General features: G+C 37.2%; 3 protein-coding genes across 3 annotated transcripts in view; all 3 read left to right on the forward strand.

The window, feature by feature from the left end:
• LOC121294859 (phospholipid-transporting ATPase ABCA1-like) overlaps window positions 1-9001 on the forward strand; it is a 48421-nt gene extending 39420 nt beyond the window's left edge. Inside the window, exons 36-50 of the mRNA XM_041219006.1 lie at window positions 184-353; window positions 662-839; window positions 1320-1435; window positions 2123-2267; window positions 2708-2831; window positions 3099-3228; window positions 3584-3704; window positions 3843-3905; window positions 4623-4729; window positions 4931-5072; window positions 5381-5515; window positions 6645-6748; window positions 7098-7190; window positions 7585-7828; window positions 8439-9001. Coding sequence (XP_041074940.1) covers window positions 184-353; window positions 662-839; window positions 1320-1435; window positions 2123-2267; window positions 2708-2831; window positions 3099-3228; window positions 3584-3704; window positions 3843-3905; window positions 4623-4729; window positions 4931-5072; window positions 5381-5515; window positions 6645-6748; window positions 7098-7190; window positions 7585-7828; window positions 8439-8579 — 2013 coding nt within the window. The 3' untranslated portion in view covers window positions 8580-9001. The remainder of the gene's footprint in view (window positions 1-183; window positions 354-661; window positions 840-1319; window positions 1436-2122; window positions 2268-2707; window positions 2832-3098; window positions 3229-3583; window positions 3705-3842; window positions 3906-4622; window positions 4730-4930; window positions 5073-5380; window positions 5516-6644; window positions 6749-7097; window positions 7191-7584; window positions 7829-8438) is intronic.
• A 5219-nt stretch (window positions 9002-14220) lies between these two features.
• spink4 (serine peptidase inhibitor, Kazal type 4) lies at window positions 14221-16375 on the forward strand. The gene is made up of 4 exons (XM_041272086.1): window positions 14221-14331; window positions 14633-14661; window positions 15428-15540; window positions 16268-16375. The coding sequence occupies exons 1-4, from the start codon at window positions 14280-14282 to the stop codon at window positions 16311-16313; spliced, it is 240 nt and encodes a 79-aa protein (XP_041128020.1). The 5' UTR covers window positions 14221-14279; the 3' UTR covers window positions 16314-16375.
• Window positions 16376-21675: 5300 nt separating this feature from the next.
• Window positions 21676-26757, forward strand: LOC121326412 (exosome complex component RRP40-like). The gene is made up of 2 exons (XM_041269668.1): window positions 21676-22000; window positions 26658-26757. The coding sequence occupies exons 1-2, from the start codon at window positions 21810-21812 to the stop codon at window positions 26755-26757; spliced, it is 291 nt and encodes a 96-aa protein (XP_041125602.1). The 5' UTR covers window positions 21676-21809.
• Window positions 26758-27151: the final 394 nt, after the last annotated feature.

A 27151-nucleotide genomic window follows, 5' to 3' on the forward strand; every position in this document is an offset into this window, starting at 1 on the left:
CCAGTGAAATAGCTGCTTAGCTGTTGTTGTGAAGTGAAGGGTCCACTGTGTCACTAATTATTTTTACCTGTTGTTTATATAATATTTTGGATTAACCTCAACAACGACCTTCAGAAAACCGCTTTCACAAAACAGTGTGGGAAAGAGATAAACTAATACACCCTCACATTGTGCTGTTTTTAGATTTGGTTTAATAACAAAGGATGGCATGGAATCGGGGCCTTCCTGAATGTGATGAACAATGGTATTCTTCGTGCTAGTTTACCAGAGGGAAAAGATCCCAGTTTGTATGGAATCAGCGCCTTTAATCACCCTCTGAACCTCACCAAAGAACAGCTTTCTCAAGTTGCATTGTAAGTACTGTACCTATAGGACATTGTAACATGAAGTAATTTCGGAACAATCTGCAGTGTTTCAATGATAAACCATTTTGTATTGATGTAATGCTAATTGAAGAATCTGTAGGTGTGTCTTATTGTATTGGGGATGTAATTTCTCAGTTTGAGAAGCCCGCTTCACTTTCCATACTTCACAATAAGAGACGCTCTACACACCATATATTTTTATACTATAGTTTACAAATAAGGGGAGCTTTTCAAAACTATAGGTATGCATTCATGTCACAGTTTATAAAACTTTTATGTTTTTTTTTTTTTTGTAGGATCACAACCTCTGTGGATGTTTTGGTCTCTATCTGTGTGATTTTTGCCATGTCGTTCGTGCCGGCCAGTTTTGTAGTGTACCTCATTCAGGAGAGAGTTAGCAAGTCCAAGCACATGCAGTTCATCAGTGGGGTCAGACCCGGCCTCTACTGGCTTGCAAACTTCGTCTGGGATATGGTGAGTCAACGGAATTAAGATACAAACTGTCATTGTCTTACCTATGGAAAAAAAATTGTAGCGCTTTCCAGTTTGGTGGTAAAAATATTCTACGTTGTAATGAAAAAATTATTTCTAAAGACAAAGTCTTGAGGTTTTGTAGGTAGCGTACCAAACCTTAATCACTTCATTAAAACACAACTTTAAAAAAACACATTAAAGAAAGTGTAAGTTTGTGAATCCATTGTTTTAGTTAAGTTCCAGATGATAACATGATATATCTCTTTCTCCTTGTACCTTTGTTTTGAATGAAAAATACCTTTGATTAAATATCAGTGTCAACAAAAATGCAGAAATAAATCAAAGTGCTGCAGCTGTTTACAGCGTACACTAAAAGTTTCTGTATCACAATGTACCAACTGATCATTCATTGTGTAGTTATGGCGCCAATATTTTCTTTATTAAAGCCTGTTGTCAACAATATTTTCCATTTTGTTTCAGTGCAACTATATAGTACCAGCTACTCTCGTCATCATCATTTTTGTCTGTTTTCAACAAAAGTCGTACGTTTCTGCTGCCAACCTTCCTGTCCTGGCTCTGCTGCTGTTGTTGTATGGGTAGGTTTCTTCAGTCTTCAAGAAGATCAATTAAATGGACATTTTTGATACTGAACTTCTGTTTACTGATGTCAAAAGCATAACCATTACCTGCCAAAGCAAGACAGCGCTGAGAGCTTTAATTACGTTGACCATTAGGTATAACCTCTAGTCAGGGGGAGACACTCGGTTTTTGCAACCTTCTTCTCCATTTGGCATGCGGTAAAGCATAAACAGGATTACAGATTTGAATTCTCTTTAACTGGTGTGTAGAGGGTCTGATGCACCAATCACCTGTGAGTTTTGGGAGTGAGGGACTGAGACATGGGTTGGCAACCTCTGCTTTCATCCAGGTCTGTGTTCCAAGCATGTCCTTAATTATCAACACCCCAACCAGAAGTTTAGCTGTTAATCGTCCTATAAACCTGTAATCAAAAGACACAATAGCGGTTGCCTAACCCTGCTCTAGTATAAAGTTGCACAGTAACGCAATTCTTTAGCGATACTGTAGACGGGAAGCCAAAGTATGTACAGGAGAGAGATTTGTTTCCATAGCTATGATTATGGGAATATTTGCAAACAGACAACTTGGACACCTTCCTGGTTAACAGAACATCCGTCTATTTCTGAAAATTATTTATTATTATTATTATTATTATTATTATTATTATGCTATTTTGATTTATATAATATCTTTTTTCTTCATAGGTGGTCTATTACTCCTTTGATGTACCCTGCATCGTTCCTGTTTAAAATCCCCAGTACTGCTTATGTCGTACTCACTAGTGTTAACCTGTTCATTGGAATCAATGGCAGTGTTGCAACCTTCGTTCTTGACCTTTTTGGCAATGACGTAAGTCACAGTATTATTGTTTAAAATGAGGTTTGAGCATATATCGCCTGATTTTATATTTTGTTATTTGTTTATACAGAGGTTAAGTTTATATTTATTACCAAGGCCAAAAACAGCCATCAACGGTCCGACACAGCTTGAAGCAGCAGGGCCCTTCCCAGCAGAAAAGATACAGGATTGACCCATCTTCATTTGAGCAAAACATTACAGTATCATTAAATATAGAGGGATAGATATACTGTAGGACAGGGTAAAGGGAGGCCACAGAAAGAATGGTAAAGGGATACGACTGGTGGTCCAGCATAGAAAAAATAAGTTACAAGTACAATCTAGATTGGCAAGGTGTGTTTACAAGCAGAGTTGTAGAATACTTGCATTGTTTTTTAGCTGTTCACCTCTGCCTACAGGTCAGTCTAATCTTTTTGACTCTTTTTCAACAGAGTCACAACTCGGTTAATGATATTCTGAAGTCCGTATTCCTAATCTTTCCTCACTTTTGTCTGGGAAGAGGTCTTATCGACATGGTGAAAAATCAGGCAATGGCCGATGCTTTGGAAAGATTCGGTAAGCTGCTGTTTAACTGTGGAACCCATATAAAGTAGAACTGAGTTTTTCACATGATGGAACGGTAAAAATGTCTAGAATTGTCTAATGTAACACAACATGTATGTGTTGTGAGGACAGGCAACACTTTCTAATGGTTGTTTCATAAAAACTGACATGAGGGGAAAAAACATTCAAGCACACAGGATTTCAAAGCCTCTTACAGTTCAGTAAAATATACTTTTTTTTTTTTTTTTATAATATGTTCATCAATTGCTCTTGCTCCAGGTGAAAACCGTTTCAGGTCGCCATTCTCCTGGGATATGGTTGGAAGAAACCTCTTTGCAATGGCAGTGCAGGGGGCTGTCTTCTTCTGCATTACAGTACTAATCCAGTACAGATTCTTTATTAAACCCAGGTAACATTCGATGTATTTATGTTGATTTTTTTTTTTTTTTTTTTTTTAAGAGAATCATAAATGATACACACAGTAATACATATTTATTCTGCACACTTTACATTTACAGTAGAACTTAAGCAGTATATTGCAATCAAATCCCTTTACATTGTTGCACTGCTGTTCTATTACTGTTGTAGTATTGATCTTTATACATAATGCAGCTGATTTATAGTTTACATAAACACATCCTGCTTGTTTTTGTAAAAGACGGCTTCAAGTCCAGTAATTGTTTTGGACATAAGACTATCTAACACAGTGAGCTAAAAAAAGAAAACACAAAACACATTGAATTTATATTCCGTGTTTTTTTCAGGTGGATATCTGCAAAACTTCCACCAATACTTGACGAAGATGAAGATGTGGCCAAAGAAAGGCAGCGAATACTGAGCGGTGGGGGCCAGAGTGACATTCTGGAACTCAAAGAGCTGACCAAGGTGAGATGATGCAACAACACCAAACTATTGCACTTGCTCTGTTTCTGTACAACACAGCCTGGCATTGTTGGAGGTCTTGTAGGAAGTGAGAGGTGGTGTGATTTGAGTTGCTCAACACCTTTTGTCCGTGTTCTCCAGGTGTACAGGATGAAACAGAAGCCAGCAGTCGACAGGCTCTGTGTTGGAATTCCCCCAGGAGAGGTAGCAGACTTTTTTTTAATTTTTTTATTATTGTACCAACATAAGCATAAGAACGTTATTACCTGCTTTAATGGGACTACATTAAAATGTATTTAATAAAGTACTTTACTACAAACTTACTTGCAATGCAAAAGAACCAGAGTTATGTAGAATTTGCTCTGTTGCAGTCAAGTCTTCAATGTGTTAAAATGTTTCTATACCTAGAAATGTTCATTTTAAGCCTCAGTAGGCATGTCATTTTTTCTTACTTTAAGTTCCAATTGTAATAATGTAATTACATAGTAGCTACAAAATAATTGCAATTGAATTCTTGACGTAAACATGAACCACATGTTACACATTAACCCTTGCATTGCACATTAAAGCACTGAACATTCATTCACGATGAACGGGCAGCATAACCATGAGCAGGCACAGGGTTGCTACGAACATGAACAGATGCAGAAAGAATGATCACTTGATGTTTAATATGGATTCATTTCTTTTGTAGTAAGGCATGTGTTTTTTTTTAATAAAATGACATTGTTATAAATGGAATTTAAAACAAAGTGTTACAATAACAATGCTCATTTGCACTTGCGTGAAAAGCTGAAATCTGTTCCACTATCTCATGATGAGACCCTAATACAAGTGTTTGGTCTTTTAACACAACACAAATGAGTGGACTGGTTGAAAGTGTTATAGTTAGTGAAGTAATCTTTCTCTTTGTTTTGGTAGTGCTTCGGATTGCTTGGTGTGAATGGCGCTGGGAAAACAACCACTTTCCAAATGCTGACTGGAGATACAGACGTTACAGACGGGGAAGCTTTTCTTAACGGAAAGAGGTGACTTTCTTGAAAATGTGCCCCCCGTACCTGTAGCATTTGAAATGGTTTATAGAGGAACTTTGTACAGAATTAAGTACCCCCGTTATCTGAACTACTTCATTCTCTGTTATGTTTCATTCGGTTTCGATCATCACATTCTTGTGATGTTTCAGTTGTTTTACGTTTCATCTTTTATTTTCTGTATTGCTTTCTTTGCAGCGTCCTGTCAGAGATTCATGAAGCCCACCAGAACATGGGTTATTGCCCTCAGTTTGATGCCATCAATGAGCTGCTGACTGGAAGAGAACACCTGGAATTGTATGCCATTTTACGTGGAGTTCCCGAAGAAGACGTTTGTAAGGTACGATACCAAACAACGAAAGTGCGGTAGATTTAAACAGATTTCATCAAACTGGCACATAGGAACTTGTATTCTTTAAATCCTTGTAAAAGTTGGTCAGTTACATAACCCTCAACCTGTAAACTATTTTCATTTTCTTGTATATCTGACATAAGTTCCTGTTAACTGTAATTGTCAAGGTTATTTATAAAAAAAAAAAAACTATATCACATGGAAAGTTCTTTGGAGCAGATTATGGGTTATAAAAGTAAAATAATTAGCGATAGTACATTTCCACCCTCATTCTAAGCCTTGAATGCCTTTTGCAGGTTGCTGAATGGGGAGTTCGGAAACTAGGACTTGTGAAATACATGGACAAAGGAGCTGGGAATTACAGTGGAGGGAACAGACGCAAACTGTCCACTGCAATGGCTCTGATTGGAGGTCCACCTGTAGTATTCCTAGTGAGTAGAAAATTACTGGTCATCTTATGCTGTCATTCCCATACGCCTGTGTGAATGGGTACAAGCGAGTTAAAGTGTATATTGGTGTTTGGGCATGGGGATGTCACAATTGGTTCACGTGCAGACTGTGCCTGGACTCAATTGAATGTTTAATTAGCAATCGAGTCCCGGAACAGATGTAGATAAAAGCAGCATGAATTTCTCACTTGGGGTTGGGTGTTTGTAGTGGAGAATGGGAGGAAGAGGGGAATGAGAGAGAGAGAGAGAGAGAGAATTTAAAATATAAATAACAATTGCTACTCCTGCTGGACGGACCAGCACAGGTTTGTTCACTGTTTGTTTGTCTGTTGATTTTGGCCATCATGCCGTTTATTTTGGTGTCTCACTGTTTTATTTAATAGTCTGCAGACCAGTGCATTGCACGCACAGTACTGTGTCTCTGTATTTCCTGGTCTGACATCGCCCTTCAGCCATCCTTTCTACAGCCTGCCAGACACTGATAATGGTGTACTACTCCCTCCATCCCTCCCTTCCTTCCTTCCTCACCAGACAGCAGTCTCTCCCTTCTATAAACACGCATGTTATTACGTTTTTAAATATTTTTGGAAAAATCACTTTAGATGCTTAATACATCTTCCCTGTTGTGCATATTCATATCAAATGTACAGTTTTTATCAGAAACATATGTTACAGTAAGCACGTATTTTCATTTTAAAAAATATCTGGTACGACACTAAATTGAAATAATACTTTGCTTGTAAGCCAAGCTGGTAGCATTGCACTTCCTTGTACCCACCTGCTGAGCATTGTTTTCTTGGCATTGACCAACCAGTTGCTTCCCCAGTTGACTGATGTACTTTCAGACAGTAACATGCTTTGAACCTGGTACTATGTACTTGTTGCATGCTATTTTTGCACTTTTACCATGCTTTTTCCATGGCTATTATGCATTTGCAATAGTTTACCCTGGTTTGCCATATTTTTTTATTTGCTTTACCATACCACATCTTATGCTTAGCAAACAAGTGCACAACATGTTACATGCATGGAATTATTTTGTAATATACAACCACTATGTAGAAAAATACAATGTTTTAACCTGCTAATTGCGGTTTGATGTCTGTAATAGGATGAGCCAACCACAGGGATGGACCCCAAGGCACGCAGAGCCCTGTGGAACTGTATTCTTGGCATTATCAAAGAAGGAAGATCTGTGGTGCTTACCTCACACAGGTATGCAGTGCTATTTTAATAAATACTACTTCTACCAAACTATACACAGCATAACAGTTTTGTATAAAATAGTCAGTAGTCCAGTCAGTTCTTGCTGAATGGTAATTCTGTATGGTTCGTCTGTACAGGTAGTTAGTACGGTTGTAAACTTTTCTCTTAAAACTACTTTGACCTCTTATGTCTTGTCTTTTTATTTTCACTCTTGTGGTTTATTATGTCACACCTTAATGGAATTACTATACATGCAATAATTGCGTATTGGTTCACATTTTCATTCACTTGTTTCAAAGGTTGGTTTTTCTATAGTGATCTGGTCTAATTAGTCTAACCAGTCATTTTGTTTTGACAGTATGGAGGAATGTGAAGCACTTTGCACTCGAATGGCTATCATGGTAAATGGCAGGTTCAGGTGCCTTGGCAGCGTGCAGCATCTTAAAAACAGGTACATATATAGGTTTATATTATATAATATTGTTTTTGAAAGACTGGGTGAAAAGAGCAATAGTCATGTAACTAGTGTTCTGGCTTCTGTGACATTATATTAGTAGAGAGAACTACAGTCAAATAAGAACTTAAAGGGTATGGTGTCTATGGTCTCATGTTCGATTATGTGCTGATTCAAAGTATCGTCTGTATAAATATGGTGACAGGAAGACTTGTACAGTTTCATATTTTCTTTGTTGGTTTACTGCAGTTTTATGATGATTACATCAGAATTCATTCTGGTGATACAGTAATAATAATAAAAAATCAAAAATATTTTGCCTTGCTAAATAAAATGCAATTTGCTGTTTAAATGCCCAGCGTGTTTATCCTGTTATCTGATTGTTTTGTAGGTTTGGAGATGGCTACACGATAATTCTTCGAGTAGCAGGCCCAAATCCTAACTTGAAGCCTGTCATGGAGTTCATTGAATGTGAACTTCCTGGCAGTGTGCTGAAGGAGAAACATCGAAACATGCTTCAGTATCAACTGCCGTCCTCTCTCTCCTCCCTGGCGAGGCTATTCAGCATCCTTTCCAAAAACAAGAGTCAACTCCGAATAGAAGACTATTCAGTATCACAAACTACACTCGACCAAGTAAGTCACACGCCAGTTCACTTGTTTGTGTTTTGTAAGTAAAAACTAAATGGCCAGCTAAATGTAGTTTACATACAGTAGAGTTACCCTGCCCTCTTTATCCCACTTTTCTTATTTCAAATGCATGCATTTTAGAGATAATGAACGGAAGGCAAATTGAATTGGCTACAGTCAGTCACTGTCGATGTGTCCCCTCAGAGCTCCACAAGCAAACATCATTCAGGCCTGGGCCTCTCTCTGAAACAGATAATGCCATATATATTTATTTTTACACACACATTTCTCACAAAATATCACAAAGGCAAAATCTCACAAAGGGTAAAAGTACTGATTTGAAACTGTAACTGAAAGGGTACCCTATAAAAACAACTCAACACATAAACTGGAGTTTGAGTGCAGATAGAAATGTGAATATCCAGTAATAATGAATTACCGGTATGATTATTATTGTGAATAATGTTATATTGTAGTGATGGCATTTGCTGTTTTTTAACATACTGCTAGTTTGCATGTATTATATACATGTATACTGCATGTATTAATACCACAACACCAACTGGAGATGTGGGTTTACATGAAGTGACAGTTTCATTTTTCTTTTTCTTTGTAGGTATTTGTAAATTTTGCCAAGGACCAAAGTGACGAAGACCACTCGAAGGACAATTCAGTTCACAGAAAAGAAACTATGATAAATATTTCACTTATTAATTCCTTTTTGAAAAATGACAAGGTGAAGGAAAGCTGTGTGTGATTTTTTTTTTTTTTTTTTTTTTTTTCATACTGAAATTGCAGTTAGCAAAATATTGGAAAGCATGGAGGCTTTTCTTTTTTTTTTTTTTTTTTCAACTGAAAAAAAAATTGGATGTTCAGGAGCAAAGGAAGGAAAACTGGACGCTCTACTGAAACTGTTCAATGCAAGTCAATGCAAGTCAATGCAAAAGATCCACCTATAATAACGAGGCAGTGCCTCTGGTTCTTGTTTTAGTTTTGTTGATAAGAAGTGGAGAAAACTTGAATGTAGTTATGATTTATTACAGTGTAACTTTATACATTGTGGATGCTCAGCTCAATTTGTTTTTGTTTCATAGATTCGCAATGATGACATATTTATATGCACATTTTTACGAAGTGGTTTATTGCACAGTAATCAGTAGGCTGTGGGTTTCTCAAAATTGTCTATGTCTAGGTATTAATATATATATGATATATATATATATATATATATATATATATATATATATATATATATATATAATATATATCATATATTATACACGTAAATACATCGTATGTAAACTGTAAACCTACACTTTCAACACAAGGGAGAAATCCCTTCAGATTTATTCACACGCTTTAATGATGAAGTAATAATTGTGTGTGATAGTACTACCTGTATCTGTTATGCAGTGGAGGTCATTTTTTTGTCAATCTCTGTGTGCATGTTATTGTGCAGAAGTATTCTTTGTGTACATTTGTTTAATAAAATGTAACATCAGAAAGAATACTGTAGTACCAATGAGTAAAAACATAACGGTACATTCAGAACAGGTCAGGGCAGACATCGTCACTTCCATTGTAGAAGCCAGTACTCGAGCCCAAGAATCACAAGTTCCTTGACTGCCAAGATGCCTAACATTGTGTTTTATGTTAGTAAAATAAAGCTGGCTTTAGCATACTCCAATTTAATATTTTATACACATGTTCCTTTTCCTTTAGATTACATTTCAAAACTATTCTTCAACTGTCCATATGTTGTTGTTCTTTAGTGTACATTACTATATGCAGTGCTTATGCCAATGTTGCTGCTGAAGATGAAACAGTAACCACTTGTCTGATAATGTGATCAACCCAAGGTAAACTGGTCTTATTTCATTTGTAGAAAACAAAATCGTTGCATCTAAAACTTTTGTACTAGATTTCTGGAAAAAAAAACAAACAAAAAAAAAAATATATAATTTTCTAGGGACTAGAGTCTGTAGTTAGTCACTAGACTAGCTACAGTATGAGAACGTAGTTTTGCAGCTTTGTCCTCATTGTTGGTCCTCCATTGCAAGAACTTTATACTGTCTTTCTTGGGAACTATTTTCTTTTTTGCACTGGAGTACCTGCAGACTTTATAAGATACACAAACATTTTTTGATGACAATTTAAGTTCTGCCCTACTATGGTAATTTTTTTTTTTTTAATAGCAATAACTGTTTACTTAAAGTATTATAAAAGATTGTAAGGGAATATCTGTGTTACTTGGCATATAAAGTACTTATTTACAAAATAAAACTTGACAAATTTTCACATCTTGCGTCAACTGTTTAATTCTAACATAACATTTAGTTGCCTTCATGTATTGTAAAACTGTTTTTTTTATAGATGAACCATTTAATAAATTTAAGCTTTTGCAATTCAGTGTAAAGGTGAGCTTGTGTAAAGTTCCGATAAGGGCACAGTCCTGATTTGGGTGTGATCTATGGAGGTTGTCAGTGTCTTCTACTCAATGTCTTGTGTCTTGTACTTGTGGATACCTGCAGTAGATATGCAGGGATTAGTTTGCTAAGAAGTATTCTGTGCGATGTCATTTTAAACAAATTGTTAAGTAACCATGTCTTCCACGAAGACAGTTGGTCCTCAACTTGTTCCTGTTTTTCATGTTTTTGAAAATACACATGTCAAACTCCTCAAGAACAGATGCAGGAATACTAAACCATATTTAATTCAAAATGTTTATTTTGTATTTTTTTTTTAAACCGTCTCTAAGTTCTGGGTACACCTCAGGACTCAGACGTTACTTTGTCTTACCGGCAACCCTGCCAAACCAAATGTCAGGATGTGAGTGCTTGTAGTAAGTATAGAATGTCCACAAAGAGGATGTATTTACAATAATGGTCCAGTTTTATTTCACAATAATGTCCTTGCTACTATCAGTGGTATCGGGGATCAAACGGTGGGCTTCAAGTCCCAAACAAAAAGGTTCCCAAAATAAGTCACAGTCCAAGGTGTGGGATACGTTGAGGTGGTGTGGCAGTGCATATGCTCCAGGTGGTAGTGCTGGCTCCATGGCTTCAGTTCCCGAATCTGTCTCAGGTCTGCCAACACAAAAATAATAACAAACACACAGCGCTCTGGCTTGGCAGCGTGTCAGTGCAAGGGGCCATACTCACAGCGCTCTGGCTTGGCAGCGTGTCAGTGCAAGGGGCCATACTCATGTAGCTGTGTCCCCTTTGTACTGCTAAACTCCCTGTGATCAGTATGGTGCTACGCTCTATCCATCCCTGTGAGGGTGTACCACCAACCTTGCAGATTGGTAAAAAAATACCAGGCCACTGTTCTACAGCTGCCACATCTCTTCAACATGTGATGCAAAAACAGGATTGGTGCAGATTCAAAGGTTATCTTTATAACTCATCAGCTGTAAAGCTTATCTGTGTGCTATAGGACAAACAACAACCAGGCAAGGTCAGGTGAACTCAACAATCTGTAATTATATTTAATAAAATACACAATTTGAAGTTCTTAATACTGCATGAGCAAAGTTGAGAAACCCAGATATTAAAAACAATTTCAGTGTCAAATAATAGGCCACTTCATCTGGTTGGATTTTGATGTAAAATGAACAAGCAAAGAAACAAGAAATCTTCAACACAATATGGTGTCTGGGACTAGTAAGGTAAGAAAATTGATTTAAAAATGAAGAAGCCATTTATTTCTCTTTTTGCCTCTCAAGACAGTAAGGTAAGACCATCTGTGTTGGTATCTGAGCGTACTGTGAAAAAGGAGCTTTGAGTCTACTGCAGTTCCCTTGCCCTTCAGGCTGAAAGCTGGCTCGCCGCTGTCACGGAACCAGTGACTCCTGGTTTAGCCTTTCCTATGTGCAGTATTGAATTTAAAGAAGTGAGTGTTGTTGTCTTTCCAGCCTTCACTCGTGTGGGAGCACGTCCTCCACCGGGGCAAGGCTCTGCCTTACCCACGCTGTCGAGCGACTCAGCTGGCTGCTGAGTGACAGATTATATATATATATATATATATATATATATATATATATATATATATATATATATATATTGTATTAAATACACACCCGTTCACACACGGTATCCTGGTTGGCTGTAATGTGCAGCAGCAGCTAGGTCAAAAAAAAAAAAAAAAATATTAACAGCAGCAGCAGTGTGCTCCCCTGTATTATTGTTGTAGTCGTATATAATTGTCCACAGATTCGCCTGCCACGGCTTTGGCTTGTGTGTCCCCGGTATACGCTGCACGCGGTTAGGGTAGGCATCGCTGCTTCAGCCATTCCCCGGTGCTTCAGTACCTTGGTGCACGCTCAACCCTTGGTACTACGGTGCATAGGTGCGCGCATTGCCCAGTGCACTCAGGGCCCAGTACACACAGTGTTTAGAGCGCCGTTGCATGGTGCTCGGTGCCCTTGGTGCGTACAGCGCCTCAGAGCATACGTGACCCCGGTGCACACGGTAAACTGTGCACTGTGTTAGATGCATATGGTACCCAGTGCACTGGATGCTCGGTGCACGCAACGCGCTTGGTGCTCAGTGAACTCGTTTGCACACGGCGCTCTGTGCGCACAGCACCTCAGTGCTGCATTACCCTGGTGCACTCCGGTACACACAGGCCAATTGGCACACACATTGCTTGGCATATTCGGTAGTAGCAACGATGACAAGCCTTCCATTTCATGCCTGCACATCCTGCAAGGCAAATATACCACCCAGCGACAAACACCCGCTCTGCGTGCAGTGCTTGGGGGTCCAACACGTCACGGAGGCCATGGGTAGAGAGGACTTCTGCGACTTGTGCATGGCTTTTCAACCCAGGATGCATCGCAATAGGCTTAGAAAGGCCATGCAGTTAGATGTTCAGCCTCCCACGGCAGAGCCGTCAGCAACCCTCAGAGGCCCAGTCCCACTCCTCCAGCTCTCACAGAGCCCCTCGAAGGAGATCCCCTGCACTCAGGCTCCTGTGACAAGACCTTGCAGTCACTCCCTCTCCCCCAGATGAGAAGAGTGAAACACTCAAAGCAGGCAAGGGATAATAATTTACCTCAAGGAGCAGACGGCTCAGGTCCTGAGCTGCTGTCAAGGCAGAAAGCTCCTGCAGCATTGGTAGAGGCCCCGGCCCGCTACCGCCTGCTCCAGATTCAGCCCCTGGGTCTCCAATGGAAGCCCAGGTCGAGCCAGAGCCACAGCCCTTGATGGCAAAGGAGAACACGCTATCTTTAGCGGCCTCCTGGGATGAGGATTCCTTCCCCACGGGGATGCAAGAAGAAGAGGCACCGGCGCCATCAACTGTGGTGGAACTTAGCTTCAAAATTGTCTCGGAGACTAGTTTACCGCCATTGCCCAGCTCCATGCTGGAATTAATGGAATACGCTGCAAATTTTTTGCAGATTGCCGAGTATTTTGGAGGACCATTCTCCCCGAGTGTAGCCTTGATGTTGTATTGGAGGCTCTCACAAAAGCCTTGTGTAAGCTGAAGCATCTGTCTATGAAGACAGCCTTCCTCTTGGCTATCACCTCCGCTAAGCAGATCAGTGAGTTGCAGGTGCTGTCGGTGCTGTCGGTGCTGGGACGATGGCACCAGGGTGTCACTGCGTACAAATCCTGCTTTCCTCCCAAAGGTGATTGCAGCCTTCCACATGAATCAATCTGTGGAATTGGAGTCTTTCCATCTACCTCTGTTTGCTTCGGAGGATAGGAGATTGAATTTCCTCTGCCCGGTGTGGGCATTGAGGTGTTACGTGGACAGGACAGGAGCTCTGCGTCATACTGACCAGCTCTTTGTCTGTCACGGTATACAGACCCTAGGGCAGCCCCTCTTGAAGCAGTGACTGTCGCATTGGTATGACAGTGCTGGCTTACCCACACCTGGGAGAGTAGCTGCGCACTCTGCTAAAGGGTTATTTACATCGTGGGCTCTTTCAGAGGGGCCTCACTGTCCCTATGCTTCTTTCAGGACATTCTATGAATACATTTTTTTTGTCTGTAATTAATGCACCTCAAAAACTCCCAACATACAAAACAACAACATAGAGAAATGAATAGTATAGGCATGGCAAAAGCACTGCAAAACTGCAAATTACTGTGCTGAAATAACCACGTAAACAATAATTACTTTTAGGGAATGCAAACAAACTGGGTCACCAACAGGATCTAGTTTTAGTTACACAAAAAAATATATATCTCAGTATATTTACACTGCCATTAAACATGTTTGCCCTATAAATTCAGTTTCTATTGCATTTACAAACAAACAAAGAGTAACAGGTGGTAACCAGCTTTATATTTATCTAGCGTTAAGTAAACAGTGTACTAACTTGCCAGCTGGCATGCACAAGCAATACTGTGGAACTACATTGTAAACAGGCTGGTCTGAAACGTATTTAAATAGAGTAGGATTTAGCAGCAAACCCCAGAGCAGGGCTGCTAGCAACTGGAAACTCGTCATGATGAGTGTAAAAGTGATGTTTCTGTTCATGTTTGTTCTCTTGTGCTCAGGTGAGAAATTATTTACCTTTTGTTTGTTTGCATGTTGTAGTTTTTGTTGGTTTGTGACGTGTTTTAATATTAGAAATATAGGGAGGGCCTTATTATGAAGCAGGTTCGAAGTATTTTTTCGAGCAAAATAAAATCATTTTATAGGAAACAATAGCAAAATTAGTGAATAATTGATCCTCTCCTTTGTGCCACTAAGTTGTTTCTTGCTAGTTTTATGAAGTAACCATAGATAATGTTTCTTACATGAACATGACACATACCTCACAATATTTGATCTGTTATGTGCACTTTTTCATTTCAGAGGCTCATAAGCAATCAGAGTACAAAATGGTAAGTTGATTTTTTTTTTCTTTAACAACTCACTGAATTCAAGTTCTAGACTAGTGGAGGACTATGAAATCATCCTACATGTTAAGACCTGTCTATTAGGTATATCATGGGGCACTGCTGGTATTTAAAATATATTTACTGAACTAGAAAATGAAAATGAAGATGAAGATGGTGTAGACTCCAAAAATAACTCAAGACCTTTGGTAAGGTAAATAACATCGTCAAGCATGTGATTGTAGGACTGGGCTAGGTCCATTAGACTCTGACCTCAGCACTTTGTTTTTAATCCAATGGTTTCAAGTCTGTTATCACTGGAGAGCTGTACATCTTACAAAACTGACACACAATTTTACACAAGTGGCTGTAGGTACTTTTTCAGTCTAAAACCATGATCCATGAACAATTGTTTTTAAAATAATATAAGAACCCTTTAAATCTTAAATGAGCTACAACAGATTCAGACAAAACATCACCCAACAAATCAGATTACTAAGAACTGTTTTTTTTAGTTTTTTTTTTATATGCAATGCAATTTAGTAATACAAAGACAACAGCAAAGTTTTCTGTGGATTTGTTCATCAACAATATATCTGCCCAGCTTTGACTTCTCTTCAAAGCCACGCAGCCACTTTAGCTAGAAGAGTCACAGGATTAATTAATCAATCAATAGGACGATGTCACAGAAATGTTTTAATTATGAATAACACAATCAAATATTAATTAAAATGATTTTTGTCTGTGTGTGTGTGTGTGTTACTTTTATTAGCCTAATTGTGACCACTTTAAAACGAACCTGGCATGTCCTTTGAACCTTTCACCTGTTTGTGGGACCGATGGGAACACCTATGGGAACGAGTGCATGCTCTGTGGCAAAATACAGTAAGATTAACGTTTTATTTATTGGTAGAATTCCTAATGATTTTTAAGCCTTCAATTGATTAGTTATTTTAGTCTCCAATATCTATGACTGATTAACATGCCCAACCTTCCAATGAGTGGATTAACGCAGACCAGCTGGAGGTTGATCGTTTGTAGGCCACTCATGTAATTAAAAATAATCACAACACTATTGTGAGCAAAATCAACAACTGTTTTCTTTCACTACCTCAGATACTCGTGCCATCATCTGTTCTTAACTAATAATCAATAACGTAGGAACATTTGTTTAATTCTATCAGACATAGCACTTCCTTCATTTGGGTGGTTTATTTTGATTGTTGCTGTTTTGTTTAAAATGAATGCACTCAGTCACCTTAAAAAAAACTTTTTTATAGAATTGGACAGTTTGGGTGTTATAGTTGGTGCACTGAAGTGTGAGGTGAATGCAAAGAGAACTGAACTGGGTTCATTTAATAAAAGCTTACACTAGATGCCCCACTGCCATGTTTAACTTTTTACACATTCAAACAAATGTTTTGTAAACTATAAGATGTTATAGATAATTTTTTATTATTATTATTACACCATTTAAAAGGGGAGTTCATCTTTTATCAAATATTCCAAAACAATGCCATGTGAGATCATGTATTACCTGAAACCCTCTGTACCACATTACAAGTTTCTCTATTATTGTTATCATTCATTTATCAATGGCCTTCCTTCACAGGAATACCAAAACTGAAATCCGGATTGTGAAAGAAGGCACCTGCTGAGATTAATTTGGCTCTTTTGAATGTTTCAATCAAAGTTCAAATAAAGCCCTTTGAAACATCGACTTTGTTGAGCTTGTGTATTAAATGGGGAGCAGCAAAAGAGTGTAGCTTCTTCAGATCACAATGGAATTATTGACTTCAACCCCCATGGTCTGTCAATCCAGGTGATGGCCTATGCAATATATACAGTATGTAAGGGTTACTTTGTAGAAACTCATTCTGTTCAATTTATCCCACAACATATGAACATTCATATCAGAACAAAAGAACATTTATATATGAACATAAGAAACGTTATGAACAAGAAGTCATTTGCCTAACAATGCTGCACCAGTTAATCAGCGCTTATGCAATTATTTTTGTCTACTATATAAATTACACATACTGGTACTGTACATATTCTTAATTTTTACATGCTATTTGTAATAATTCAGGTCAATATTTTGATAAAAAGTTATAAAAGTTCTGGCCAAAATACATATTGAGATATAACTGTGAAACTGACTTGTTAAGGTAAGTTGAGTTTGAGTAAATGTTTTCTCTTATCAATGGTGAGTGTGTTTTGTTTTTGTAATACTTTTGTTTTAATTAGTTATGTTTTTGAAGTAAGCATGCACAAATGCTATTTGCTTTTTGTTGTTACAGAACTTTATTATTGGAGATTTACTCAACTCAAAGTTATCAAGCTTAGAAAACTCAGGTATATTTCTTTATCAGACCAGAGCTGTTTTTTTTTTTTTATCTGTATCTGTAGCATAACAAAACTGATATATATATATATATATATATATATATATATATATATATATATATATATATATATATATATATATATATATATATGTCTGAATCCATTGTAGTTTTTAAGTTTCCTGGGATTCAACCTCTCCTCCAATATAGACACATTTGTAACAAAGATATATATATTTTTATATACCATAAATGCAGCACTATAGTACTGGCTTTGTACATTACTCGGCCATTTGAGACTTATAAACTGAGAAGGCACCATTGTTCAACAACAGTTTTCCACTTAGCACTTTTGATAAAACAATTTTAGAAAGTATAGTTAATTCAGCACCTTTTGTTTTTATTATTTAACCACTTTATTTACTTTGATTTATTTTTCACTTATCACAATTATTATTTTCACGTGTGATTTTGATTTTCTTTATTATTTTCTTAATTGTGTGTTTTTCTTGTATTGCACTTTAATTTGAATAATGGACTTGGCACGCAAGAACTGAAACTAATCACCAATAGACCTTATTCACGCCAGACTCAAAACGAGGGTTGGAGTGCAGCTGCTAGCTTCCGGCCGCCGATGTTCCCAACCAAAGTGGAGCGAAGTTACCGGGCTGTACTGTTGCGTTCCGTTTTGTGGATCTGATTTAAGAAATAATCCGTCAAACAATATATCATTTCATATTAATTAGAGAGATGGCTGTATACATAGGGCATTGCTATTATTTTAAAAAGGAGGTGGATGGGAGCAAAGACTTGTGAATCATTATATTAACCCGTAAAGGTTCACATTGCCATTTTGACTAAGGAAAATTATTCTAATGGTATTTATTCATATGAATCACAAACATATTTCACTATTTTTTTTTTAATATATGTTTATTTTTAGAAAGTTATTAATTGTATCTCCCAGTGCACACTGCTCTTTTTAGATGTTAAAACTCAAAATTCTGTACATGTATTATTTAATTATGTTTTATTTTTGCTTTTATAACTCCAAAACAGCCTATTTAGCAGATCCCTAATAAGACATTAATCTTAATCGGCCTTAAAAACTGAAAAGGAGGAGTCTATCCTGGTGCAACACATTTATTTGTAATATGTAAACACATAACAGATTGTTCTTTTATTTGACGCATTCGAGTGAAAGTAAGCGTAGCTACCGCCACCCGCTGGCAGAAAACTGAAACAGCAATCAGTAACTTTCCATTAAAACAAAGAACATGCTTAGGCGCTCAATATTTCTAAAATGTTAAAGGCTGTACCATGGGGGTCCAATGTTTTAATACCATTCAGCACACATAGAGCCACACACAGGTCAGACAAACCCAGAGCTCCTTCCAAAACATCTATTTCCTTTAAATATTTATTCCTTTAGATAACTATTTTACAATATGAATTCAAAGAAGCAGGGATATTTAAGAACATGTCTCCATTTTGTTAATAGGCATATTGATTGATGTTGTGCATATTGATTGACATTACTAACCAACACACATGTCAGGGGTAAGTTTAAACATTGTCCCTTAAGAAACATGGTATGTGATTTAGTGCTTTAAACTGTTTGGATTCTATACCAATGGCTGCATGTACAGTGTTGGTATGGAAGGGTTCCAACAAGGGGCAGTTCTGATAAGAGGACCTCTGGTGTGTGAATGGTAGAGCATATTGAAAAAGAAAGATAACTGGTATGTGCTTTCAAATATCATACAGGACCACATGATTTAAGCAGGAATGTGTTGCATTCAACAACAGGAACGTGCAATCTTTCCTTAAGATTGCTGTCTCTGATTTCTTGGGGGATGAAAATCTACAACACTCCCTGTTCTTCAAAATGTCTCCCTTTAATAACCTGTGCAGTCTTAGGAATCCCCTGCCAACTGAGCTCTTGCTGCTATTCTTTTTATTAGCGTATTAGAGGAAAAGACAAAAATGCATTGTCAGGTTGTGTTATCTTAAAATGTAAAACTGAAGAGACATAGAGAGGAGAGAGGGTGATAGATTATATTTATTTGTTGAACTAATGCAAAAGAACCAATTTACCAATCACTGAATTAATACATTATTCAATTAATCGATCCATTGTTTGTTATTGTAGAAAATAATAAGTTTAACAGTGCTGTCATGGCCATGGGATGGATGCAAACTTCAGATGGTCAAAATTATGGTGGCCCTGAAGCACAAACTACAAACAATGCAACAGGGAGAAACAGCTTTTATATTTTACACACATCAGGGCTATTCCCTTACTTCTTGATAATATTCTGGGTAGTGTTAAGTGTTATTGCTCCAATGCTGAGTTGTTATATTTTGTCTCTAAATCTGTTTTGACCTGTCTTTACAAACACAGGTGTCCTCAATCTATTCCAATGAGGTGACCATCCCTACTGTCTTTCTACAGTAAAGAAAGCCACTATATTGTGAATTGCAGATATGTTCATTAATGCCACATTGAAATGCATAACACAATAAATTACTTTGTGGCTAAACAGAGAGTAATATGCTTATGGTATATTGTTAATTTGTGCCTTCTTTTTTTTTTTTTTTTTACCGTATTAAGGCGCAGAGGCGCTCATGCATTTATATTATATATATATAAGATTGTTAGATATTCAACTGTAATGCTTTAATGTAGTTTGTAGTCTTCAGTAATGCATATTTATAATAACAGCCTCCACGGTGGGTCGCTTATCGTCTTAGAGAAGTGTTAAGCTTGATTTTTTGGGGTTTTTTTGTTTTTTTGCTCGTATACGGTACACGGTGGTGCGTATTTACTGTAAATGTCGCTGTGTTATTGGTTAAAACGGCTTGTCTGTTCCCTTCCAACCGAAAGTCAATGTTTTGTCAACAAAGCAGCAATGTTGTGGTGGGTTAAAGAGGAAATTGGACAGACAGTTCTTTCAGGAGATGTCCTCACGTTTAAAGTCAGAAAATAAAATAAAAGAGGTGTTTGTCTGTAATTTAACACCATTTTAACATCAGATGTAAATGCGTGTGCACGTTTGACGTTCAGTAATAATTTGCTCAACCCACGTGCATGGTGGCATAGCTAGTAAAACGTTATCTGAGGACATTAAACCCTAAACGAATACACTAGAGTAAGGTTGTTAAAATAGTAACAATCAGGTGGAACCTTATCATTCTTCCATTATAACAACGTTCTTTGGATATGCCATTTTAGTTAATCAACAATACACTTGTGGTGTGTCAAATGTAACATGCTGTATTTTCCACAGGGGGGCAAACGTACTCCAAGTTCAGATGAACGCGTGTAGATGTTAGTTATTTTTAGAACGTTCCTGTCAGGATATGATCCAATATTGAAAGCAGTACTGTATATCTGCATCTTTTGCAGTTGACTCGCTTCCTCTTTATGTATTACACTGTGTAACAATTTTTTTTTTTTTTTTTTTGTTCCTGGGTAGTAAGTGTTATTTCCTAATTGCTTATGCCTCAAAAGTATAGAACATGGCTATTATTCCCCACAAACTTTGCTTTTGTGACCAGGACAGTGATATTTCAAAATATCAATATTTCAAATGGGAAAATGGGCAACTGTGTGTCTTTTCGTTCACATAAAGTCAGAAAAAAACAACATATGAATCCAAATTAACATGTATTTATACTAAAGTAATACAAAAATGACTACAAAAGATTTAGAAGTGAGTAGTTTTTCGAGATTTACAATTATACTGTAAATACCCAGGAAAAAAAATTGTGTTACATAGTGTTATCTGCTGTGTCATGTTAACGCCCTGCTTTTTATTTGATTACAATTAAAAGAAAATTGTTTTTTTTTTTTGTTTGTTTTGTTTTCTTTTGTGTGATAACTTTAGTAAACCACTAGACGCAAAAGGTTGAAATGTCCAATCTGTTAAACATAGGTTTACAGACGTATTTTCTATCAAGGAAGCTGTATTACTATCTAGCCTTAAGTATATTTAGCAAGGTAAAAAAAAAAAAAAAAAAAAAAAAATAAAAAATACAAATCATTTTAGTCAATAGAAACAGTGCCTCAGTGTTTGGTGCCCCTGCTTTCTATGTTTCATTGCTCTGCAACACCAGGTGACTTTAATCACCCTTTGTTTTAAATCGCAATTATGAAGTAAGTTTAGCAGCATAAATGATTATGAAGTAATAGTGCACAACAAGCTTAACAGGTCTATACCTCAGTATGGAAATTCTCCGTGCAACAACTGTAACTACAGCAAGGGAAAGGGGGGTTCTAGTCTATCAAGGACAGAAAAATTAAACTAAGCAACTTAAACTAAGTAAGTGTTCTATGCCACTGTGTTCTGTGTCATGTTCCCCATATTACTGGTATTAAAAGTTGCTACTCCACTTCATTTGTGTCACTACTGCTGCTGTTATGTTTCTGTTCAGTACCCTGTTCGGTTATCATAAGAAGGGAATGTTTTTCTGTACTACTGTATCCAAAAGGCTGACAATACTTCGGATATGCTTATGTAAACAATCAAATCAGGTTCTTTAAATTTCATCTTACACCTGAAGAAGGGATTTTTGAGGACTTGAGTTAAAAGTTAATGGTAATTCGAAAGTCAATTAGTCAGTCATTTCAGCTAATTTCTTACATGACTGACATTATGGTAGCAAATATGATTTAGTTTATTAAGCTGCAGATAATCGTTGATAATTATTGGTGATAATGCACTACTGTATCTAGACAAAACTGTGTCTGATAAGGACTTGCCAGACTGATTTGACTGTTTTTGCAATGTTTTTCTTTCAGATATGCCAGCCAAGGGTGAAAGTGTGATTGGGATTGTGACTGTGAAATCTGGAGATGTATTCAAGGTTGACATTGGAAGAAGCGAGCAAACCTCATTGTCACCTCTGGCATTTGAAGGTGCAACAAAAAGAAACAGGCCGGAATACTGTACAGTTTGTTTTAGCAATACTGAAGTTAACTGTGTGACTCTTCTATGAGATTCTGTCATGCTTTTGAAATCTTTCAAGTTTGTAGACTAACAAACTATGATAACTTATTTAATGTGGTAATTAATAGTACTTTACTGTAAATCTACAGTTAGTATAGCAGTGCAATAGTTAAAATGTACTTACAGTATAACTGAAACAACAGTTTTTTTTCAGTGAATTATTCATGCCACCATTAAAGATCACCTGGACCATGTCTCAATATACTCCACACATACCTATTACAGCACCTCGGTATATACTCCACACATACCTATTACAGCACCTCGGTATATACTCCACACATACCTATTACAACACCTCGGTATATACTCCACACATACCTATTACAGCACCTCGGTATATACTCCAATCTATTACAGCCACCTAGGTAGATACTCCACACATACACTATACATACCTATTACAGCACCTCGGTATATACTCCACACATACCTATTACAGCACCTCGGTATATACTCCACACATACCTATTACAGCACCTCGGTATATACTCCACACATACCTATTACAGCACCTCGGTATATACTCCACACATACCTATTACAACACCTCGGTATATACTCCACACATACCTATTACAGCACCTCGGTATATACTCCACACATACCTATTACAGCACCTCGGTATATACTCCACACATACCTATTACAACACCTCGGTATATACTCCACACATACCTATTACAGCACCTCGGTATATACTCCACACATACCTATTACAGCACCTCGGTATATACTCCACACATACCTATTACAGCACCTCGGTATATACTCCACACATACCTATTACAACACCTCGGTATATACTCCACACATACCTATTACAACACCTCGGTATATACTCCACACATACCTATTACAACACCTCGGTATATACTCCACACATACCTATTACAGCACCTCGGTATATACTCCACACATACCTATTACAGCACCTCGGTATATACTCCACACATACCTATTACAACACCTCGGTATATACTCCACACATACCTATTACAGCACCTCGGTATATACTCCACACATACCTATTACAGCACCTCGGTATATACTCCACACATACCTATTACAGCACTTAGTTCTGAATGGTCTGAAAGTATCCCTTAACCCAGGGATGTACATAAGACTCCTATTACATAGCTGCTTCACCCATTGCAGGTTTTAATAATGCTTTATTAGTCACAGTATATATGTAACAAACTCATGTGTGTCTAATTAAAACACTGTAAAACCAGGAATGGAGCAAATTGCTATGCAATGGGAGTCTTATTTCCATCCCTGCTTAACCCACAATACAGGATTGAAACATCACTACATACACAGTAGTAGTAGTCGTAGTAATATATATTGTGTTTTGTGCGGACGGACGAAAGCCGTCCGATATTATTATTTGTTGTGAGTACAGTGTTAGCTTAATCGGGTTAGGGGTAAGATTTAAAAAAGCCTCTCGGGGTGGCCACCTTCTGCACGAGTTAAGTAATTGATTAATTGTTGCTAATTGGGAGATGGTCACCTGTATAAAAGCCTGCAGCTGCCTGCGTCGGGGGTAGAGTGTCAGAGGAGAGACTCAAGTCTGTGAAAGCGGTAGTAAACTAGAGTAAACAATTGCTAAGCGTGCTGGTTTATATACCAGCATGATATTTGTTTGGCCAACTTGCCCTTTTGTTTGTGTCTTTTGTTGTGTTTAAATTTTTTATTTTCTGTTTATTAATAAAATACTGAGCGCGGTAGCTCCTCAGTTTCACCCACCAGTCCTTGTTGTTGAGTCTGTTTCTGGTCTGACGTCACCACTGCAAGCCACCTTTTCACACTGACCCAAAAAAGTAAAAACTGGTCTTTTCCCATATAATCTATTGGGCTTCAACAATAAGAGAATGCTATCTAGACAGCAAAGCATATTGAAAGAAAATAAGCTACATGTGAGAACAAAGGATTAGCTTTATATATCAGACCAAACCACTTAAGGTTGCAAAAAATGGTCACTCCTATAAAGGAATTTATATAATCAAATTATGTGCTAGAAATTTCAATATGATAATGCAGAACCTAAATGTAGAAAATGCTGGACTGTAGGTGAACATTCATAGAGAGTATAAAAGGGTTAGGCATAGGATGATTGCTGTCATTACCAATAAGTCAATATTGGAAAACGCTGGAGAAGGATACAAGAAGATTTCCAATGATTTGATTATTCCAATTTGACCTATTGTTTCTATTATCAAGAAGTACAAAAGTCATGGTACTGTCACAAATCTCCCTCAGTCTGGAAGAAAGAAGATTCTTTCACCAAAAGCAAGTAGAAGAATTGTGAGTAAGGTTAATAACAATCTGAGATTGACTGCCAAAGATACTCAAAGTGAATTGACTGCAAGTATGACTGGGGTTTCCATTTCAATCACAGGTCGAGTATTGCATGGTGAAGGTCTCAATGGTCGCAGACCAAGGAAAAAGCCACTTTTAGGAAAACATCACAAGGACAATTGCTTAAAGTTTGAAAAACGGCATTTGAATGATGGATATGAGTTCTGGTCAAAGGTTTTGTGGAGTGGTGAAACAAAAATTGAGCTATTTGGTCATGCTGATAGTAATTACGTTTGGAGAAAGTCTGGTGAGTTGAAAAGAACACCATACCTATTGTCAAGCATGGAAGTGGTAATATCCTTCTATGGGGCTGTTTTTCTTCTAATGGCACAGAAAATTTAGTTACAGTTGTCACGGAGTGACCCTAAAACCTGTCTTCTCTTGTATAAGGTGCAATCACCTTTTTTGAATGGAAGGTGTATGTGACAGAGATAGATGTCTCTTTGACAGAAACAATTTAATTTATTTGAAGTTTGCTCAGTGATGATGGGAATGAGAATGTTTATTGGGAGCCCTGCTAAGAAGATTTAAGTTTTTTGCAGGTATCAGGCTTTTAAAGACTGTCACCCACACCTGTGGTGGCTTTGACAGACTCACTGTGAGCAGAAACTAACCCAAGACTGTGACTATGGAAGCAGGATGATCTTTGGGTTATAAATTGAACATTTGTGAAACTGCATGAGTGTTAAAATGTTGTAATAACTGTACTGTGTTTTAAAGAATATAAAGCCAGCAGAAATAATAAACAAATTGTTAAAACACACTGTTCATACAAAAAATTATACTATGCTCTGTATTAACCTATAGTTATGTTAGAGCATTCTATATTATTGTATCTTTGTAAGCCTGAGTAAAAAGGGAGCTAGTTTGGGGTCACACTGACCAAAAAACACCTGTGAAATTAGCTCAACTTGTCTTTCTCTGAGCTACTGGTGCCAAGGTGCATAACCTTGAAGAGAAAAGCAGAAACAAGAATCTCATTTAATTTCTATGATGATTTGATCTTTTTAAAAAATACCTTCTGGTGAACTATCTATATCTTCATTAAATCATAGAAATGAAGACTTGGCAAAACAAGTGAGGGGGAGCAATAGCATAGGACCATATTTAGATTTAGTAAGAATGCCATATGTGGGGGAAAAAAGAATAACATCAGTTCAAAAGTTCACCTTACATATTTTGGAGATTTAGGAGAGGTGGACTATGGGATGATGGCTAATTAATGTTGTAGAAGGAGTTACCATGTGTTTTGAAAATGTTATTCACTTAAAGGACAAGAACTGTCAAGGCAGATTAATGTTTATGATTTAATTAAGACTTCTGATGTAAACACTTTATAAAACCCAAGGTAAAACCCTAGTCAAGTGTCACTCAACTTGCTAACTACAAGCTGATGTGATCCATGCTCTGAAGATCTCTGATCGAGCAGATTGCTGTTGGTGTCATATTTAGAAGTCTTTACCTTTGAAGACAGTTCCTGTCCTTACGTTATATTCTACACTTCCATATATATATTCTACACTTGTAGGTATATCATATATATATATATATATATATATATATATATATCTATATATATATATATATATATATATATATATATATTTTGAATGTATATCTTTTATATTGATGCATTGCTATAAGGTATAGGATTTATGTTTTAGTTGTGGAGAGTGATATATATTGGACGCTTTAGGATGTAGCGGTGGACATTTTTAGCTTTATGCATGCATGCATAGCTTAAGGGCAAAATATGTTATAACCATAAATGTATTTAGGTATTAATGCTATTATACCTGTTAAGATTCTGGACCTCCCAGATTGCCTGTCAGCTGGGATTCGACTTAGTTTGTAACTACTCAATCCATTGTAAGCATTTAATAAACTGAAGGGGTACTACTACTACTGATTCGATAAAATTCAAATCGAATGAGTCTGTGCGAGTCTCTTGATTATTAAAAGTCATCTGGATATGTTGCAAGCCCAGTGCACGAGTGATCCACTTAGTACTCCTGAATGTCTCCCCTGAGTGTGCTTACAGTATATATAAATAAAGAGAGTACATGCAAATCTGACACAATACATGGTAAAATGGATTCCAGAGCCTACCAAAAGGTACTGGCTAATTATGAGAAACCCTCTGCTACAAAACTTGATTTAAAGCGCAACTGAACGTTCCAACACAACAGCGATCCAAAGCACCCATCAAAAGATTTGTATTTTATTTTATTTGAGACAAATGGCGTGGTGTATTCAAAATGTTTTTATTTGTCAACTGTAGGCTCCTTTCACCACAGAGTAAGATAGTTAAGGACCTGGAGAAGATATTCCCATTTGAGATGGTTATCGGCGTGAACGGTCGAATCTGGGTGAAAACATGACAGCAGAACAAAGACGAAGCATTTTTGGGCGAGTGTCAGAAAGTATTCTGTAAATAAAGTAATTATTCTTTTCTTATATTTTATGAATTGTTCCTCAGCGTTTGGGTCATGCACCTGTAAAATGAACCAAAAGATATACGTGTGGGATCTAGAGATTTGACCAAAGCTGTTTCAGAATTGTAGTCCAGGTGCCAAAATACATAAACCCTGCAGCTCAGTGCTACAATACGTAAATAAATCTTGTGCACCTGCTGGGCATATCAACTTTATCCTCCTTCTCGATCTCCTGCCTGTCACTCTGCAGCGAATGCATACATCCACAGGGCAGGCAGCTACCATGACTCAAGCATTAATACTGTGTATCTTTCTAAACAAGTGAACATGGCCACCAAGA

This window comes from Polyodon spathula, chromosome 2 (genome assembly GCF_017654505.1).
Source record: "Polyodon spathula isolate WHYD16114869_AA chromosome 2, ASM1765450v1, whole genome shotgun sequence".
Taxonomy (NCBI): Eukaryota; Metazoa; Chordata; class Actinopteri; order Acipenseriformes; family Polyodontidae; genus Polyodon; species Polyodon spathula.

Bases quoted from the DNA above. Each gene is read 5' to 3' on its own strand.
- LOC121326412 (XM_041269668.1), top strand. From the start codon at position 21,810: ATGCCAGCCAAGGGTGAAAGTGTGATTGGGATTGTGACTGTGAAATCT. The intron at 22,001-26,657 runs ATGAGATTCTGT...TGTCAACTGTAG, and splicing joins GTTAACTGTGTGACTCTTCT to GCTCCTTTCACCACAGAGTA.
- spink4 (XM_041272086.1), top strand. From the start codon at position 14,280: ATGATGAGTGTAAAAGTGATGTTTCTGTTCATGTTTGTTCTCTTGTGC. The intron at 14,332-14,632 runs GTGAGAAATTAT...TTTTCATTTCAG, and splicing joins GTTTGTTCTCTTGTGCTCAG to AGGCTCATAAGCAATCAGAG. The intron at 15,541-16,267 runs GTAAGATTAACG...CTTCCTTCACAG, and splicing joins ATGCTCTGTGGCAAAATACA to GAATACCAAAACTGAAATCC.